This window comes from Lagenorhynchus albirostris, chromosome 3, assembly GCF_949774975.1.
Source record: "Lagenorhynchus albirostris chromosome 3, mLagAlb1.1, whole genome shotgun sequence".
NCBI lineage: Eukaryota > Metazoa > Chordata > Mammalia > Artiodactyla > Delphinidae > Lagenorhynchus > Lagenorhynchus albirostris.
The window spans coordinates 119,520,757-119,542,032 of NC_083097.1; the positions used below are offsets into that span (position 1 = coordinate 119,520,757).

Consider the following 21,276-nt stretch of genomic DNA (forward strand, 5'->3'; position numbering starts at 1 on the left):
TTATTCTTTTTGTTGCAGTGGTAAATGGGAGTGTTTTCTTAATTACACTTTCAGATTTTTCATCACTAGTGTATAGGAATGCCAGAGATTTCTGTGCATTAATTTTGTATCCTGCTACTTTACCAAATTCATTGATTAGCTCTAGTAGTTTTCTGGTAGCATCTTTAGGATTCTCTATGTATAGTATCATGTCATCTGCAAACAGTGACAGCTTTACTTCTTTTCCGATTTGGATTCCTTTTATTTCCTTTTCTTCTCTGATTGCTGTGGCTAAAACTTCCAAAACTATGTTGAATAAGAGTGGTGAGAGTGGGCAGCCTTGTCTTGTTCCTGATCTTAGTGGAAATACTTTCAGTTTTTCACCATTGAGGGTGATGTTGGCTGTGGGTTTGTCATATATGGCCTTTATTATGTTGAGGAAAGTTCCCTCTATGCCTACTTTTTTATCATAAATCGGTGTTGAATTTTGTCGAAAGCTTTCTCTGCATCTATTGAGATGATCATATGGTTTTTTTCCTTCAGTCTGTTAATATGGTGTATCACCTTGATTTATTTGCGTATATTGAAGAACCCTTGCATTCCTGGAATAAACCCCACTTGATCATGGTGTATGATCCTTTTAATGTGCTGTTGGATTCTGTTTGCTAGTATTTTGTTGAGGATATTTGCATCTATGTTCATCAGTGATATTGGCCTGTAGTTTTCTTGCTTTGTGACATCCTTGTCTGGTTTTGGTGGCCTCGTAGAATGAGTTTGGGAGTGTTCCTCCCTCTGCTATATTTTGGAAGAGTTTGAGAAGGATAGGTGTTAGCTCTTCTCTAAATGTTTAACAGAATTCGCCTGTGAAGCCATCTGGTCCTGGGCTTTTGTTTGTTGGAAGATTTTTAATCACAGTTTCAATTTCAGTGCTTGTGATTGGTCTCTTATTTTCTACTTCTTCCTGATTCAGTCTTGGCAGGTTGTGCATTTCTAAGAATTTGTCCATTTCTTCCAGGTTGTCCATTTAATTGGCATAGAGTTGCCAGTAGTAATCTCTCATGATTTTTTGTATTTCTGCAGTGTCAGTTGTTACTTCTCCTTTTTCATTTCTAATTCTATTGATTTGAGTCTTCTCCCTTTTTTTCATGATGAGTCTGGCTAATGGTTTATCAATTTTGTTTATCTTCTCAAAGAACCAGCTTTTAGTTTTATTGATATTTGCTATCGTTTCCTTCATTTCTTTTTCATTTATTTCTGATCTGATTTTTATGATTTGTTTCCTTCTGCTAACTTCGGGGTTATTTGTTCTTCTTTCTCTAATTGCTTTAGGTGCAAGTTTAGGTTGTTTATTCGAGATGTTTCCTGTTTCTTAAGGTAGGATTTTATTGCTATAAACTTCCCTCTTAGAACTGCTTTTGCAGCATCCCATAGATTTTGGGTCGTCGTGTCTCCATTGTCATTTGTCTAGGTACTTTTTGATTTCCTCTTTGATATCTTCAGTGATCACTTCGTTATTAAGTAGTGTATTGTTTAGCCTCCATATGTTTGTATTTTTAACAGATCTTTTCCTGTAATTGATACGTAGTCTCATAGTGTTGTGGTTGGAAAAGATACTTGATACAATTTCAGTTTTCTTAAATTTACCAAGGCTTGATTTGTGACCCAAGATATGATCTATCCTGGAGAATGTTCCATGAGCACTTGAGAAAAATATGTATTCTGTTGTTTTTGGATGGAATGTCCTATAAATATCAATTAAGTCCATCTTGTTTAATGTATCATTTAAAGCTTGTGTTTCCTTATTTATTTTCATTTTGGATGACCTGTCCATTGGGGAAAGTGGGGTGTTAAAGTCCCCTACTATGAATGTGTTACTGTCGATTTCCCCTTTTATGGCTGTTAGTATTTGCCTTATGTATTGAGGTACTCCTATGTTGGGTGCATAAATATATTCAATTGTTATATCTTCTTCTTGGATTGATCCCTTGATCATTATGTAGTGTCCTTCTTTGTCTCTTCTAATAGTCCTTACTTTAAAGTCTATTTTGTCTGATATGAGAATTGCTACTCCAGCTTTCTTTTGGTTTCCGTTTTCATGGAATATCTTTTTCCATCCCCTTACTTTCTGTCTGTATGTGTCTCTAGGTCTGAAGTGGGTCTCTTGTAGACAGCATATATATGGGCCTTGTTTTTGTATCCATTCAGCTAATCTGTGTCTTTTGGTGGGAGCATTTAATCCATTTACATTTAAGGTAATTATCAATATGTATGTTCCTATTCCTATTTTCTTAATTGTTTTGGGTTCGTTATTGTAGGTCTTTTCCTTCTCTTGTGTTTCTTGCCTAGAGAAGTTCCTTTAGCATTGTTGTAAAGCTAGTTTGGTGGTGCTGCTCTCTCTCAGCTTTTGTCTGTAAAGGTTTAATTTCTCCATCAAATCTGAATGAGAGCCTTGCTGGGTACAGTAATCTTGGTTTCAGGTTTTTCTCCTTCATCACTTTAAATATGTCTTGCCAGTCCCTTCTGGCTTGCAGAGTTTCTGCTGAAAGATCAGCTGTTAACCTTATGGGGATTCCCTTGTGTGTTATTTGTTGTTTTTCCCTTGCTGCTTTTAATGTGTTTTCTTTTAATTTAATTTTTGACAGTTCGATTAATATGTGTCTTGGCGTGTTTCTCCTTGGATTTATCCCGTCTGGGACTCTCTGTGCTTCTTGGACTTGATTAACTATTTCCTTTCCCGTATTAGGGAAGTTTTTAACTATAATCTCTTCAAATATTTTCTCAGTCCCTTTCTTTTTCTCTTCTTCTTCTGGGACCCCTATAATTCGAATGTTGGTGCGTTTAATGTTGTCCCAGAGGTTTCGGAGACTGTCATCAGTTCTTTTCATTCTTTTCTCTTTATTCTGCTCTGCAGTAGTTATTTCCACTATTTTATCTTCCAGGTCACTTATCCGTTCTTCTGCCTCAGTTATTGTGCTATTGATCCCATCTAGAGTATTTTAAATTTCATTTATTGTGTTGTTCATTGTTTCATCTTTAGTTATTCTAGGTTCTTGTTAAATGTTTCTTGCATTTTCTCTATTCTATTTCCAAGATTTTGGGTCATCTTTACTATCATTAATCTGAATTCTTTTTCACGTAGACTGCCTATTTCCTCTTCATTTGTTAGATCTGGTGCATTTTTATCTTGCTCCTTCATCTGCTGTGTGTTTTTCTGTCTTCTCATTTTGCTTATCTTACTGTGTTTGGGGTCACCTTTTTGCAGGCTGCAGGTTCGTAGTTCCCGTTGTTTTTGGTGTCTGTCCCCAGTGGCTAAAGTTGGTTCAGTGGGTTGTGTATGCTTCCTGGTGGAGGGGACTAGTGCCTGCGTTCTTGGTGGTTGAGGCTGGATCTTGTCTTTTTGGTGGGCAGGTCCATGTCTAGTGGTGTGTTTTGGGGTGTCTGTGGATTTATTATGATTTTAGGCAGCCTCTCTGCTAATGGGTGGGGTTGTGTTCCTGTCTTGCTAGTTGTTTGGCATAGGGTGTCCAGCACTGTAGTTTGCTGGTCGTTGAGTGAAGCTGGGTGCTGGTGTTGAGATGGAGATCTCTGGGAGATTTTCGCCATTTGATATTATGTGGAGCTTGGAGGTCTCTTGTGGAGCAGTGTCCTGAAGTTGGCTCTCCCACCTCAGAGGCACAGCACTGACTCCTGGCTGCAGCACCAGGAGCCTTTCATCCACATGGCTCAGAATAAAAGGAAGAAAAAGTAGGAAGAAAGAAAGACGGTAAAATTAAAATAAAATAAAGTAAGATAAAATAAAGTTATTAAAATAAAAAATTTTTAAGAAAAAATTTTTTTTAAAGTAAAAACAAAAAATGGACAGATGGAACCCTAGGACAAATTGTGAAAGCAAGGCTATACAGACAAAATCTCACACAGAAGCATACACATACACACAAAAAGAGGAGAAGGGGAAAAAATCATAAATCTTGCTCTCAAAGTCCACCTCCTCAGTTTGGGATGATTCATTGTCTATTCAGGTATTCCACAGATGCAGAGTACATCAAGTTGATTGTGGAGCTTTAATCCGCTGCTCCTGAGGCTGCTGGGAGGGATTTCCCTTTCTCTTCTTTGTTCGCACAGCTCCCAGGGTTCAGCTTTGGAGTTGGCCCCGCCTCTGCATGTAGGTTGCAGGAGGGCGTCTGTTCATCGCTCAGACAGGACGGGGTTAAAGGAGCAGCTGTTTCGGGGACTCTGGCTCACTCAGGCTGGGTGGGAGGGAGGGGCACAGAGTGCGGGGTGAGCCTGCGGCGGCAGAGGCCGGCATGATGTTGCACCAGCCTGAGGTGCGCTGTGCGTTCTCCCGGGGAAGTTGTCCGTGGATCAGGGGACCCTGGCAGTGGCGGGCTGCATAGGCTCCCGGGAGGGGAGGTGTGGATAGTGACCTGTGCTCGCACACAGGCTTCTTGGTGGCGGTAGCAGCAGCCTTAGTGTCTCATGCCCGTCTGGGGTCTGCGCTGTTAGCCACGGCTCGCACCCGTCTCTGGAGCTCTTTTAAGCAGCGCTCTTAATCCCCTCTCCTTTTCGGAGGTCTGAGGTCTCTGCCAGCGTTCAGTAGGTGTTCTGTAGGAGTTGTTCCACGTGTAGATGTATTTCTGGTGTATCTGTGGGGAGGAAGGTGATCTCTGCGCCTTACTCTTCCACCATCTTCCCCTCTGCCAAGAGTTTTATTTTTATCTCCGTTCCTTGTAATGCTAGCAAACAACCCTAATGGCTTTGGATGACCTAGATTCTTATTTCCAGCATAATCCCATGTATACTCAAAGGCAGTACTTTCCAAGACCATGCCACATTAATAGAAAAGCTATGGCTTATTTACATCGTGTACACATATTATTCTATTGACTATTTATGGTGAGGGTATAGAAGGTGAACAGTATAAACTTTTTATTCAAGTGGGCTGGATAGAGTTAGGAAAGTTTTTTGGGTTTCTGATGTGGTCTATATCAGTGGTCCCCAACCTTTTTGGCACCAGGGACCGGTTTTGTGGAAGACCATTTTTCCACGGACCTGGGTGGGGGGGTTAGGTTCAGGAGGTAGTGCGAGTGATGGGGAGCAATGAGGAGCAGCAGAAGCAGCTTCGCTTGTTCGCCCGCTGTCGCTCACCTTGCCTGCTGTCGCTCACCTCCTGCTGTCCGGTTCCTAACGCGGACTATCAGTCCATGGCCTGGGGGTTGGGGATCCCTGGTCTGTATGAACTGTTGTGAGATTAGCATGTCTGTAACCGAATAAAGTAAAAAATGTTTCCCTAGCAAAATGCTTTTTTTTCATTTTAACTGGGAAACAGAAGCTTGATTAAAAAAAAAAGAGACCCCTTTAGTTACTAATGCTCTTAAGAGCCACTTACTGCCAGTTAATAGAGATTAGCTGAAGGTCTAAAAACATATTCAACTAGTGTAAATGCCTCTGTATTTTCAACACTCAAAATCAGGCTCTTATTTGCCAAACTAAGAATAAATTTTGCATCAATTTTCATTTATAAACAACTGTCTTCCTCACTTTGAGTGTAGCCTATGTGCCCTATATAGCTTGAAGAAATAAGTTTGTTGATTTTCCTTTAGGTGTTAGTGAGACAGGTTCCTTGTATATTTGACAAACCAAAGGGTATTTTCATCTCTGAGCAGCTGTTTTTACCATCAACATCCCCAAGGGATAGGACACGTTTATTTAAAAATAAACTTATTTATTTATGACTGCGTTGGGTCTTCGTTGCTGCACATGGGCTTTCTCTAGTTGCGGTGAGCGGGCGCTCCTTTGTTGCTGTGCACGGGCTTCTCACTGCAGTGGCTTCTCTTTGTTGCGGGGCACGGGCTCTAGGCGTGCAGGCTTCAGTAGTTGTGGCTCGCGGGGTCTAGAGCGCAGGCTCAGTAGTTGTTGCACACAGGCTTAGTTGCCCCATGACATGTGGGATTTTCCCAGACCAGGGCTCAAACCTGTGTCCCCTGCATCGGCAGGCGGATTCTTAACCACTGTGCCACCAGGGAAGCCCAGGACACATGTTTTTAAGAGAAGGAATTATCATTGTTAATTATCATTGTTAAATGTCTAAGTCCAAATTGATATGGTAGTAAAAATGATTAGATTAAATGAGATCATGTCAAAAGGCTGATATAGAATGGTCAATATAGGTTCATTTAATCTAGTTAGGAGCTTTGTATTAATAATTTCTCAGTAGTGCTTAAGAACATGGACTTTTGAGCCAGATGCCCAGTGTTTAAAAAAAAAAAAAAAGTCGTACTTAACCACTTCCAAGCTTTGTGACCTAGGCAAGTTAGTTGTTTAAGCCACAGTCTCCTCATATAAATACAATGAGGTTAATAGTACTACTTTATAGTAACACTTTATAGGGTTGCTAAATTTAAATGAGATAATATATTGAAACATGATGCCTGGCACAAAGTAAGTGCTCAGTAAATGTGAAACACTAGCTTAGTTTAACAACAGAAAAGCAACACCGGCTCCCTGGGAGCTTGTAGACTAGAGGCATGTTCTCTGACATGTGATAAATGTGGCCTCATTACAAAGATTTTTCATTCAAACTTCAATAAGATGGGAGTTAGCAGGTATGAATCAGTTTAAACTCTGAGCTTTTCCCCTTTTTTATAAAACAGAGTTAATGTCTTCCTAAGAATTTGTTTTTATTTCATTCATTTATTGGGTAGGCGAGGATTAACTAGTATAATGTATGTGAAAGTGTTCTACAAATGTAAGGCTAATACTTGAAGTGAATGGTAAAGCAATAATGTGTATACATACTGGTGCCATATCATCTGGCACTTCTGCGTTGTACCTTAAGACACTGGGAAAGGAGGTTTGTTTACACTTTTGCAAGTGACTGAGGGTAGCAATAGTATTTCTCTTGTTCATATTCTAGCTTCAGTATTTATCATATAGTGGGTACGTAGCAAATACTTGGTGCACATATGACGGGTAAGGCAAACTTGGTTTTAAAATCATAATACCCTTTCCTTAGGGATGGAGGTCACTTGTGGAGAGAAGAGTATTGATAGGAAAGTTTGTTAGATCATCCAGTTCATGGATATGACCTGAACACAATATGCTTTTGGAAATACTATATAGATTGCTATATTTACTAAATGTTTATGTCCTTTTCTGAAGAAAGAGCTGATTTGAAATTAAGATAAGAATTTTGACTAGATAATACATTTATTTACATAAAATATCAGTTTTCATGATAAAGAAAGACTGTTATAATTGAAGGCTTAGGAGTGAGTGAGTTCTTCCTTCCCTTAACAGCCTTTGCAGTAGTTGGTACATGACCGTTTGAGGCATAGATGGGACAGTCTTCGGGTCTTTGAAGCCAGGGTTAAGCTCATTTTGAATTTCTGCCATATTAGCGTGTAACCATTGCCACATTGACATTTAAATGTCCACTTTAGCATCTTAAGCTTCCTGAAGTGGTAACTCCACCTTCAGTAGAAGAGGGAGGAAAAAAGCAGGAAAATTGGAACTGCATGAGTTCTACAAAAGCATGTTGGAGTCATATAATGAAAAAGCAGATTTTTTTTTTATTATGTTTCTCCATATTTGGCATTGCTGTAAATGGCTAACTAACATTTACTGCCAATTCAGTACAAATGTGTGGTTTGGTAATACCAGAACAGCAAATTTAAATGAAAAATAAAAGTTAAACATTTCCACACAAGATTTTACAATCTGACATTTCACTGCGTAGGTAAAAAGACACTTTTTTTTTTTAAACTACAGATTATTATTCAGCATGAATAAAAAACTACAACTTTTATTTTTAAACAGGAGTCACTGGTTTTAATTTTTACACATTTTAAAATTACTGTGATAAAAAATAATGAAAAAGCTTCTTAATAATGCCATACACAGTATAATATAGATTTGTCCCCATTATATAGCATTTGTTTAATATACAAAATAGAATATTGACACACTTGAATCTATGTGTAGTTAAGCAAGTTATTCGAGGAGGGTATTTTCATACAGCCTTTCATCAGAAAATAAAATCCTTCTTTCAGGCATTTTCTAGAGAGAAGGTAATCCTTTCCCAAAAACCTGGTAACTAATCCTTGGTGGACCAGGCTGACTGAAAACGATGAACTTCCATTCCAAGTGGTTAACATGTCCTCCTTACACTCTTATTTTCTCTTCCAATTCTCAAACCAGGTACAGAAAAACACTTTCTTCTACAGCTACAGTCTTTTGGGTGATCCACCAAGATCAAAATCTCACTGAGGGCTGCCACAGTTCTTGACTTCTATCAGATCAAAGTATAATAATATTGTTTATCTCATTGTGATGTACTTTTAGGATATTTAACAGAGAACTAAAATGATAAGACTTAACGATAATAGGTTGTGTAGATAGATAAGTGAAATTGGAATTGCTCATTCTCCCATCCCCCAGTTCTGAAGTGAGGCTGGCTTTCCTTTATATGCATATCCAGAGCTCATCCTATGCTAAATATTAAGCTCTTCATAAACACTAATCATGCTAGTTTTCCTTTTGGGGTGTCTTTTTTTTTTTCCCCAGAAGGAAGGTGCTCTTTTAGGGTTCCCTCATAGTTTTAGACAGTTGGGTATACATATCCCAAAGCACTTGTATAGTATCCCATAGCAAGGCCTAAAAATACAGAGGGTCACTTTTTTCCACCAGTAATTAAAAATACTTTTCAAGATTTGTTGTGAGTCACCTAGGCACGTCACCTCTCGCTGAAATTACTACAAACGTCAACAGCTTGGGATGGCAAGATACCACATACATAGAAGATGAAGCTGCTTTCAAATAGCACCATAGCTTTCTTCACTTAAATCCATAATTATACTCACACATAATCCAGGTAAATTTCTTCTTTCCCACACATCCTAAATTGTCACAGCTTCTTTTTCCATTTAATGTACAGCCTCCTATAGTTTTATGAGTGTCAGTCCATTTCCTTTTAACCACAAAGTGCACATATCTTTTATTCACTGAGCTCTATTTTGGGGGAGCCAAGGTCGTTGGGGCTAAAGTCCAGATTCCCGTGTGATGTGCTTTCTGCAGCGTTATATAAATGAATAATAATTTATCTTTCAGAAGCTCTTTCTGAAACGTAACACTGTCGCTGATGATAATATTCAAGCGGTATTTCTTAGGCACCAAAAATTTCACATCCAGCTGGGTTACAAACCATTTTAAAATACTTTGAGATCAATTTAAACAATTACAAAGGAATAGCCCCTTTTAGAGAGCATTCAAAAAGCAAATGATTACATTTTTTATTAAATAATTTCTCTAAAATACCGAAAAATAAGAACATTCAAAAAGCATTCAAAGAAAACATAAACATGTCCTCATTTGGAAATGAACTCTTGTAAGGAAAGAAAGGAATTAGTGTATTATTGGCAACCTATGAGATTCTGCACTATTTACATATTGCTGGTACCTCTATGCGTATTATTGCCAAACTTCTAAAGCCTCTGTTTTTATTAAACTGTTGGAGAGGCTGTACGTGATGGTGCCTGTAGGTGTGTAAGCACCGCCTTTCTGTCCCCTGATTACACACTTTAGCGCAAGGGGAGGTTCAGTAAACTAAACCTGCGCAGACAGACTCACTGTTGGAATGAGAAGGGTGGCCATTCTGGGAGGCAGAGGGTTACTTCCTCTCTGACCTCAATGGGACGGAGCCTCGCGAACCTTCACAGCACGCAGGGCCAGTCTCCATTTCCCTCTTCCTCTAGAGCAGACCTGTTTGTTTTCTGAGCCCACTGCTGCCTGTATGAATGCTCGCACACATTATAAATCATAGAGGTTTATCCGTCAACATTTCTTTGACCCCTACAAAAAATATATAACATGTCATGATAAAACAATCTCATCTAAAAATCATCCTTATTTTACACTATACAAGCTATTTTACAATCATTTTAATAAATTGCATGTAAAGCTGCAGTAGCCCTTCCCTTCCCAGATTAGTGAATACCAATATGATATATATCTGAAACTATAACTAAATATAAAAATATATTAGAAGTTTCATATTTTTAATATTAGATTTTCAGTTTTCTATTACACAAATAATTTGGCCACCTTGAATAGAAATCAAATTTCTTGTGGCTTAGTAAATACAAGTTTTGAGTTTACAGAAAGTTGGTAAGGTGCACACAGAAAGGGCTACTACAGCTTCTATCTTGTTTAAAATGATAATTATTCTCAACAGTGAGGAGGAGAAATTCACATGACTTTTGTTGAACTCCATGGCACACATAAGGATGTAAGGGATGTATAGTTTTACGAACACGGAAGTCTGACATATAGTCCTAAATCAGAAAAATCAGTAGCTGAGCTTTCCTGTACCCCCAGGAAAGAAAGACCAATTGGTGACAAATGAGAATGTGAAAATGGGTGTCTAGCCACTTTTGCCATATTACAGATTTTGGGGCGGGGGGGCGTAAAGTTTAGTGGGAGGAATTACTTGGACAGATTAAAATCTTCTCAGCTGTGTTTCAGCCGGTTATCTGGAATCGTAACTTTTAAGAAGTTATACGAACTACAACAAAAGGTCCTGAAAGACAGTTTACCAACTTTTCTTGCCATCTAACCGCTGCAGAGATAGGGTGTTAGGTACAAACAGGGCCTCTTGGTAGTTTTATTTTTTTTATTTTTAGATTTTTTTAAATTAGTCTTTTGTAATCCATGGTTTACCCAGCAGGTCACTGGACTAGGTGCTCTACACCAGTTAGGACGGTTAATTTGCACAATCTATATAATTCTCCACTGAAGCAGATATGTACAAAATATGAGCTTTTTTGACAAGAAAACTGGAGATTTGAGTCAATTTTTGTGGTCTTCTGATAGCTAAGTGCCATCAGGTTAGAAGCACCAACCCATTTTCACACAGAAGATTAATGTTTAGAGTTTATTTAGGAAAGCTATGAACTAGCTGCCCATCTTAAACAGCTGTACAATAACTTGAATACAAAAATTATGTAAGAAAAAATGAGCAAGCATAGTTCACTGAATATAAAGGAAATTGTTAAAACCAGACAGTAATAGCTATAAAAGGCACAACTTCCCTTTTCTGATACACACTTGTAAACTTTTTTCAGGTTTCCATGCATAAATCAAAAAGTGCTATCCTAACTATACAGGGGAAAGTACACCAACAAAAAGTCTAGAAAATTTTGTCCAGCCAACTGTGAAAAGTATGAGCAGAAAGTTCATCACGCAGACTTCAGGCACTGGTGGTTTAGGTGCCACCCTTCTCTGAAAGTGGAGCTTACCCCCATGTTATTGTTTCTAATTTCTGGGATCCACCAACTATCACTTTCTACTTTTCCCATCACTGAAAAGTGATGGCTCAACTGCTTCTGTTGCCAAGTCTTGGCCCTCTATAAACCACATGTAGTGCGTATTTAAAACAAAACAAAAACCAAAACCAGACAAAAACAAAAAAAGAAAAAACTGCTACAGGACAGATTGACAGTGTGTACAATAAAAGCTATAAATTCAACTTTCTTTAAGGCAACCTTTCTTATTAAGGCAGTCACTTTTGATGAAACAGAAGTTTTTTGATATTTCCACTTGAATATTTTGGTATCTGATTGGTGATGATTTCAGCTAACATCTCTGGGAATTCAATACTCATGGTCTTATCCAAAAATGTTTGGAAGCAATAGTTAAGGAGATTTTCAACCACCTGCAAGAGAATATATAGTAATGAATAGTCTTAAAAAATTAGCAGTAGGGGTATCTCATGCTTGTTGTTGGCCTCTTTTTTTTTTTTTTTAAATTTCTGACTTAGATATACCAATCTCTGCTGGAATTCCCCAGGTGAAAAAGAAGTTTACCTAAATAAAATGAGCACTCAGGTACCAAAAATCTTTGAATTTCTTTAACTGTATATAGAATTATATGGAATTAAGTATTTCGTGAAGAATTGCAGTACCATAGTATATGAAGGACACATTCGAACTTACTGGATAAATTCATACAAAAATAAGGAATTCTACCTTTAAAAAAAAATAGTGCTGTTAAATTCTGTACTAGCATCATGATGTTAGATGCACATAATTAGATGAAATAGTATTTCATAATTGGCCTTAGGAGAAATGTGTGCCAAACTGAACTTTATAGGTTGAAATCAAACCATCACGAAAATCGATAAATGGGGGAAAAAAAAAAGAAAACCCCAACAACTAGTGGTATACAATTATATACACTAATCAGGACATACTTTATGTCTCTTGATATTTGGATTTTTGTTTGACACTTACATCATGCATGGAGTCCAAGAGTTTTGTCAGTTGGTAAAACCGCTGCCAGTTCTGACTGGAGTTTCCTTCCCTCTTGACAATGGCTTTTCCTAGCTCTTTGATGTAGGTCATTCTAATTTCATCAAATAGCTCTTGACTCTTCAAACCTTCCTTAGGAACTAAAAGGTTAAGATGTAAGCAATTAAAGAATTTTCTTGTGATAACTTTTCATTTATGTAAGTAGGGCATTTCTTAGTAGTAGCACATTTCATGGTTTACACAGTCTATCTGTTCTTAATGCACTCCATTAAAACATAAGCATTTTCGAAGGATTACGAAAATACAGCCATGAGAGAATATAGGATAATAGAAAATTGGAAGACTTAACTAACTTTGGGTTTATCACTTTGTTTCTTTTCTCATCTATGAATGGAGCTGGTAAACACCTTCCCCCCTAGTTCACAAAGCTAATTTGAAGACCAAATGAATAATACACTGACTGTCATTCTGCCCTTGAGTTAATTCTAGTACAGACATAGACAGTTTCAACAAAACAGTGTTTATTCTTCCAATTACATCTTGGAATAGCTGTGATATCACCAATCAATTAGGACCTTAAAATCAGCATGCAATACATTTTATTAATCAATGTGTTAACATACTGAGTTGGTACAATTCCAATCTAAAAAGAAACTTGATTTTTTTATGTGGCTTATATATATGCCTTACTGGGGAGCAAATATCTGCCTTTCCTTATGTACAGAAATATAGAAAATACCTCATGGATCATAAAGTTGGTATAAAATCAGGTTTTTACACTACTCTTCAAAAAATGATACCAGTTAAGAGGGACTGTGAACAGACTGTTAACCATGGTTTCACTTAGTCTTGCAGAGATTATGACTTTTGTGCATGCTAACATTTCTTAAGGTGTGCTCCTAGGAACTCTGGTTCTGTGTTAATGATGATTAGGAAAAAAAGGATTTGATGGTCAGAATTTAACAAAACTAAGTGTGTAATACAAAGCTAGGCAGATTTCTGGATTTCAGGACTTCTCAGAGCTATAATGATGCACTCTCCAGGGAGGGGAACACATTGTTTCCCAAACTTAAAACTTCATTGCTGCTGACATCTTAGAAAATGCTGGAATAGAGGAAAAGCAGTGGGTTCAGGAGAAGGAAGTCTTTTTCATTCTTACTTGCCCTGTGGACTTGAGTATAACCTCCCTGAGCCCGTTTCCTACTCTTTCTCAGTGAATTAAAAAAAAATTTTTATTTAAAAAAATTTAGATATAATTAGTATATAACATTACATGAATTTCAGGTGTATAACACAATGATTCAATATTTGTATATATTGCAAAATGATCACCACAGTAAGTCTAGTTAACATCCATCACCATAAATGTTACAAAACTTTTCTTGTGATCAACTTTTTAAGATTTTACCCTTAGCAATTTTCAAATATACAGTATCATATTATTAACTGTAGGCACCCTGCTGTACATCTCCATGAATTATTTATTTTATAGCTAGAAGTCTGTACTCTCTAAACCCTTCACCCATTTCTCCCATCCCTCAACACCCACCCCCCCAACACACACACAACTCTGGTATCCACCAGTTTGTACTCTGTGTCCATGAGCTTTTGTTTTTAGATTCCACATACAAGTAAGATTATATGGTATTTGTCTTCTCCGACTTATTTCACTTAGCATAATGCCCTCAAGGTCCATCCACGTTGTTGCAAATGATGAGATTTCATTCATTCTTATGGCTGAGTAATATTCCAGCGAATATATATACCACATTTTCTTTATGCAGTCATCCATCAGCAGACACGTAGGCTGTTTTCATATCTTGGCTATCATAAATTATTCTGCAGTGACCGTGTGGGTGCACTTCTCTTTTCCATATCTTATTTTGTTTCCTATCATTAAATACCCCAAAGTAGAATTGCTGGATCATACAGTAGTTTTATTTTTAATTTGCTGAAAAACCTCCACACTGTTTTCTATAGTGGCTGCACCAATTTACATTACCTGAAGAGTGCACAAAGGTCCCCTTTTTCTCCACACCCTCGCCAACACTTGTTATCTTTGGGCTTTTTGATAATAGTCATTCTAATAGATGTAAGGTGTGGTTTTGATTTGCATGCATTTCCCTGATGACTAATGATGTTAAGCACCTTCTTAGGTACTTGTTGACTGTTTGTATGTCTTTGTGAGATGTCTGTTCAGGTCCTTCACCCATTTTAAAAACCAGGGTATTTGTTTTTTTGCTATTGAGTTGTATGAGTTCTTTATATGTTGTGGATATTAACCCTAATCAGATATATATATCATTTGCAAATATTTCCTCTCATTTGGTAGGTTGCTTCTTCATTCTGTTGATGGTTCCCTTTGCTGTGTAGAAGCTCTTTAGTTTGATATAGTCTCATTTGTTTATTTTGCTTTTGTTGCCTTGGCTTATGGTGTCCAATCCGAAAAATCAACCCCAAGACGGACATCAAGGAGCTTACGGCCTATGTTTTCTTCTAGGACTTTTATGATTTCAGGACTTAATGTTCAAGTCTGATGTATTTTGAGTTATTTTTTGTGTATGCTGTAAGATAGTGGTCCAGTTTCGTTCTTTTGCATGTAGCTGTCCAGTTTTCCCAACATGTTTACTGAAGAGACGGTCGTTTCCCCATTGTATACTGTTGGCTCCTTTGTCAGTATACGCACGGCTGTATTGCTTGGCTCTCAGTTATGTTCCATTGATCTATGTGAATGGTTTTATGCCAGTACCATATTGTTTTAGTGACTACAGCTTTATAATATAGTTTGAAACCAGGGCGTGTGTTCAGCTTTGTTCTTCTTTCTCAAGATTGCTTTGGCTATTCTGGGTCTTTTATGCTTCCATACAAATTTTAGGATTGATTGTTGTGTTTCTGTGACAAATGCCATAGGAATTTTGATAGGGATTGCATTGAATCTGTTGATTGCTATGAACAGTATGGACATTTTAACAATGTTAATTCTTCAAATACATAAGCACAGAATGTCCATTTAATTTTTATTTCCTTCAGTTTCTTTCACTGAAACATCTTAGTTGTCAGCGTACAAGTCTTTTACCTCTGTGGTTAAATTTATTCCTATGTTTTTTATTCTTTTTGATGCAACTGTAAATGGAATTATTTTCTTAATTTTTTGTAAAATGAATTTGTATCCTGCAACCTCACTGAATTTATTAGTTCAAACAGTTTTTTTGGATGGCATCTTTAGGGTTTTCTATATATAAAATTAGATAATCTGCAAATAGTGAGGGTTTTACAACTCTTAAAAATTTTTTTTCAAATAGCTTTATTGATTACAATTAAACAGGCAGTAATAATTAGACCACCCAGGATGTGCAGACCCCAGTTAGAGTTTTACTTCTTCCTTTCTGATTTGGATGCCTTTTATTTCTTTTTCTTGCCTAACTGCTGTGGCTAGAACTTCCAGTACTAGGTTGACTAGAAGTGGCTAGAGTGGGCATCCTTGTCTCTCATTCCTTATTTCAGAGGAAAAGCTTTCAGCTTTTCACCACTGAGTATGACATTAGCTGTGGGCTTGTCAAATATGGCCTTTATTATGTTCGGGTACCCTATCTCTATACTGGGTTTGTTGAGAGTTTTTATCATAAATGGATGTTGAATTTTTCTTTTTAACATCTCTATTGGAGTATAATTGCTTTACAATGGTGTGTTAGTTTCTGCTGTGTAACAAAGTGAATCAGCTATACATATATCCCCATATCTCTTCCCTCTTGCATCTCCCTCCCATGGATGTTGAATTTTGTCAAATGTTTTTTCTACATTTACTGAGATGATCATATGTTTTTATCCTTCATTTTTTAATGTGGTATATCACTCATAGGATTTTGGTTAGGATTAGACCAAAGAATACATATGAAAACGTCCTGATTCCATAAAGCAAAGTCGACACTTCTGAGATGTCAGTGTTAGTGTGAAAATGAAGGCCACTTAATCAGGAGTGATACTCTTATCACTGCCATGTTTAAAGTGGGTTAATTTTTACACATTATTATATTACAAATAATCTAGTTATTGCTAATTTTTAAAATAATGACTGCTTATTTATAAATTATTTTCCCTGCTGGTTGTCCTCATTCTAAAAATAATTAGGGGAGAAATCCTATTCAGTATTTATATTTAAAAGAATTTCATCCATTCCAAATTACCCTCAATAATCCTTGGGATTTTTGCTTTATGTAGTTCAGGGCCATATATTCAGAATTATTTTCCTGGTGAGTAGAATGCTTTATCTAATGAGTGTCTTTAAATATAGAACTGTTTTGGGGGGGCCTTAGAGTCTATTTTGAAAATAATGTAGCTGCTTCAGCCTTCTTTTGGGTAAAGCAGTGGTCAGCAATGACCCACTACCTGCAGCCTGTTTTTGTAAATACAGTTTTACTGAAACACAGCCATGCCTGTTCTCCTTAAGTATTGTTGATGACTGTGGTCACATCACAAGGGGCAGAGTTTGAGTACTACTGACAGAGACTGTATGCAAAGCTGAAAACATTTACCATCTGCCCTTTTACAGAAAGTTTGCCACCACTGGGTTACACTATGCATAGTATATCAGCCACTCAACATCTTTATTTAGGTATATCTCTTATAAATAGCACAAAGTTGGACTGTTTTCTTAATCCAGTCTTGCACTTTCTATATCTTTTCATCTTGGAGCCTTGGAGCATTTAGTCCATCTATATTTAATGAAATTGCTGATATATTTGAATTTATTTGTACCATCTATTTGTTACTTCCTCTTATCATGCCTTTGTTTATGCTTCCCCACCCACCGCCTCTCATTTCTTTTATCCTTTTGGATTGGTTTTTCTTACCATGTTCTCCCCCCAACCACTCATGGTTTGGTATGTACTTTGTATACTCTGTACACTCTTTCTATTTCTTGTTGTCATCCTTGAAATTTAAACTCATTTTTAACTTATCAAACTTCCCTTTTTAAAAAAATAAATGTATTTTATTTATTTATCTTTGGCTGCAGTGGCTCTTTGTTGCTGCGCGCAGGCTTTCTCTAGTTGGGGCGAGTGGGGGCTATTGTGTTGCGGTGTGTGGGCTTCTCCTGTTGTGGAGCAGGGGCTCTGGGTGCGTGGGCCTCGGTAGTTGTGGCACGTGGGCTTATTAGTTGTGGCTCGCAGCCTACTGAGCGCAGGCTCAGTAGTTGTGGTGCACAGGCTTAGCTGCTCCACGGCATGTGGGATCTTCCCGGACCAGGGCTCGAACCTGTGTCCCCTGCATTGGCAGGCGGATTCTTAACCACTGAGCCACCAGGGAAGCCCACCTTCTTGCCTTCTTGCATGTATGTAATTATTGTGTGCTTTAGTTCTATTTTTTAACTCCCCAAAGACACGATTACTGTTATACAGTGTCAGTTTAAATGTATCTAAATATTTACCACTTTCTCTGTTCTTTTTTCCCTCTTTAAAGATGGGATTACTTTCCTTAGCCTAAGTATATCCTTTAATATTACTTTACTGAGGATCTGTGGTGGCACATTTTCTTTTGACCTTCATTTTAAAAGAAAAGGACTATTGGTATACTTAGGCCTTTCAAATTTAAAGTGGTTGAGATATCTGGATTAATATCTACATGTTTGTGACTGTTTTCTACTCACTGTTCTTATTTCCTTTTTTCTGCCTTTTCTAGTTTTTATTGTGTTTCATATGATTCTATTTTTCTCTCCTCTCAGTATATCAATTATTACTTCTTTTTAAAATTGTGTTTAGTGGCTGCCCTAGAGTTTGCAATGTACATTTACAACTAATCTACATCTCCTTTCAAATAGCACTGTACTATTTTATAGGAAGTGCAGGTAACCTTAAAACAGTATTCCCAATTCTTCACCCCCATCCTTTTAACATTGCTAACATTCATTTCACTTATCCATATGTTATAATTATCCCATACACTGTTGCTATTATTCCTTTAAACAGTTATTAGATCAATTAAGAAGAAAAATGAAATTTTATGTTTCTGAACTAAATTAATCTCCTTTCCTCAGCAGAACTTATTTTAACATTTTATGCAAGGCAGGTCTTCTGGCGACTAAGTCTCCCAGATTCTTGTCTGAGAGTCTTCCTTTTGCCTTCACTTATGAAGGGTACTTTCACTGGACACCAAATCTTACATGGGTGATCTTTTTCTTTCTTTCAACACTAAATAGTTCACTACCTTCTTGCTTGCATGGTTTCTAATGAGAATTCTAATGTAATTTTTATCTTTGTTCCTTTATAAGGAACAAGTAAGCTGTTTTTTCCTCTGGCCTCTTTCAAGACTTCCTTATTGTCTTTGGTTTTCTGTCATTTGAGTAAAATATGCCTAGGTGTGTAGATTTTTTGCTATTTATTTATCTTTCTGGGTATTTTCCGAGCTTCCTGGATCTGTGCTTTGGCGTCTGTCATTAATTTTGGAAATTTATCAGCCTTTATTGCTTCAACTATTTCTTCTGTTCCTTCCTTTCTTTTACTTCTGATATTCCCATTACTTGTATGTTACACCTTTTGTAATTGTCCTCACAGTTCTTGAATGTTTTGTTGCATTTTTTTCATTCCTTTTTCTCTTTGCATTTAAGTCTGGGAAGTTTCTACTGAGGTATCTTCAAGCTCAGTGATTCTTTTCCTTGGCTGTGTCAAATCTACCGATGAGCCCAGCACTCTTCATTTTCATTACAGTATTCTTAATTTCTAGCGTTTCGTTTTGATTCTTTCTTAGAGTTTCTACCTCTCTGCTTACAAAACCCATATATTCTTATATGTTTACTTTTTCCATTAGAGCCCTTAATATATTAATTGTTGTTGTTTTAAATTCCGTATCTGATAATTATAACGTGTATCATGTCTGAGTCTGGCTTTGATGCTTTTCTCTCCAGACTGTAGTTTTAAATTGAAAGCTGGATATGACATATCAGAACTGAGGTAATTAATTAGGCTTTTAATCTGGCTAGGAGCAGGTTGTGTTTAAGGCTTTCTGAAGCTATAGGTGTTAAGAGGTTTCAGTTTCCTCTAATTTCCTTGTTATTTTTTTCCCCTGTTGTCTTGGAGTTTCCCTAAGAACACCTTCTTTAAATAGCTGTGTTCTGTAGCTCTCCCAGCTGTAATTCTGGATTATACTGGAACTCTGTTCATATGGTTGTAAGGTGTTGGGGATGTGGAGTGTTTTATACTTTTATGGTTAAATCTCAGGTTTTTCTTTTTTCTTAATTAATTATAGTAGGCCTGAGTCCGTAGGCTCTGACCTTTAGACGTGCTTCTGAACCTTTTTTTCCCTCCTTCTTCTCCTCCCTTACATGAGACACGAAGGTAAAGGGGGCTGGAATTATCTATTTGCCCCTTTTCTCCAGGTCAGAAGCATGAGGGAATCTTTCTCTGATCTTCACCTTGAAAACCTGCTGGGGCTTCTGGAGGTAAACCCCAGAAAACTGTGGGGGACAACCCCCTAAGACTGGGTCCCCAGAGTTTTTATTAACATGCCAGCTATTCCTCACTTGGTCTCCAGAAATTCATAAAAAAATGCTGTAAGTGTTCCTATGTTACTGGCTCCAGTAGCTTCTGCTTCCAGAAAGCTGATCTTGGCTGGGCTTCTCTGTATTTGCCTGTTTCTCCAGATTTTCAGGTAGTGGTTTGCCCTGTGACCTTACTTCACTGATGGATCTAAAAAAAAGTCATTGACTGTCAGTTTGCTCAGCTTTTAGTTATTTGTGAGGATGGGAGTGATAACTGCCAAGCTGTTTAACTGTGAGAGCTGAAACTGGAAAGCCACCCTCATTTTTCATTTTTTTTTTCCTTAGCTTTCTGACAAAACTTACTCCACTTTCTTCAATTGCTGCTGTTCTGGAAAGTTTTCAGCCATTCTATCTTTTCACCTTTCATTTTGGATCTCTGATGATTATAATAAGACCAGAGCTTTTTCAACCGGTGTGCTATGAATGGGTTACAAATGTGTTGATAATGTCTGTTATGCTGGCTGCCACTGGCTGCAAGTAGCCTTATTCATTTACCTCATTGTGCTATGTATGAATGCTGTTTTTTATGTTCATCATGACACGAAAAGAGTTGTGAAGCACTGTTTTAGACCTCCTCGCTCAATCATGCCTCTTATCATTGTTCACTTACATACATACATAACACACACATATATAAATATGAATACATGTATACACACATATATATGCATCTTAAAAATTGTATTCTGGCTAATCTCTTCAGATATGTATTTCAGATTAAAGTCTCTTCAGATGTGTCTAATCTGCCTTTAGAGCCATCATTGTTTTTTTGTTTTGTTTTGTTTTTACAGTTGCACTTGTCTTTAAACTTACTAAGTATACTAATTTACCAGGCTTTGCAAATATCCTCTAAGAGAAAGCTAGCTTCAGAGTGCAGCTTACCTCTCTCAGTACCTGCCTGCACAAAGTTTTAGTCCAGCATTTTTTTAGCAGGAGGTAAGGATACCTATCAGTGTTCTGTCAGAGTAGAAGTCTAATTATATCTTAAGGTATGTATTTTCATTCTTCTGATTTTATTTTTTTTAAAGAACCAGTGATATATACTGGTTCAATTTACTTTTTCTTATCATCTACAATGAAAAAAAACAAAAACATATAGCTCAGTGAGTCTGGAATGTATAAAACTTAAAGCATCATTTTTTACCAGTAAGGTTAGTATCTTAGCACTGACCTGTACCTGGATATTACCAATCAAAATGATTCATGATCAGAAATTTAACTGTTTCCTAAAACAACATCAAGCTCACTTCTTTAACAAGAGTACTGCTACAGGTAACCTTAAAAATTAGTATTTTTCTTACTTTGAAATATTAATATTCCTTAAATCTAGTGACATTAAATAAACAACGTTTTGTAAAATGAGGATAGTACGAAGGCATTAATGTTGATGTGTGCTTTGGAAAAGCTTAAATAGATATAGTCATGTGAGCATCCACAGCTTACAGTTATTCAGCAACTTTGAAA

The 21,276-nt window shown here is 37.1% G+C and overlaps 2 protein-coding genes across 11 annotated transcripts in view; one reads left to right on the forward strand and one right to left on the reverse strand.

The window, feature by feature from the left end:
* Positions 1 to 21,276, forward strand: part of ARHGAP26 (Rho GTPase activating protein 26) — a 543,304-nt gene that overhangs the window by 520,058 nt on the left and 1,970 nt on the right. The gene's annotated exons all lie outside the window — the stretch shown is intronic.
* The window catches only part of NR3C1 (nuclear receptor subfamily 3 group C member 1), a 129,469-nt gene continuing 115,720 nt past the window's right edge, over positions 7,528 to 21,276 (reverse strand). For 7 of the 9 annotated variants that reach the window (XM_060143891.1, XM_060143890.1, XM_060143889.1 and 4 more), the window contains exons 8-9: positions 12,264 to 12,421; positions 7,528 to 11,686 (exon numbers count right to left, since the gene is read on the reverse strand). In XM_060143891.1, the coding sequence (XP_059999874.1) occupies positions 11,534 to 11,686; positions 12,264 to 12,421 (311 nt within the window). In that variant the 3' untranslated portion in view covers positions 7,528 to 11,533. The remainder of the gene's footprint in view (positions 11,687 to 12,263; positions 12,422 to 21,276) is intronic. The other 2 variants (XR_009539615.1, XM_060143894.1) reach the window with 2 other exon arrangements.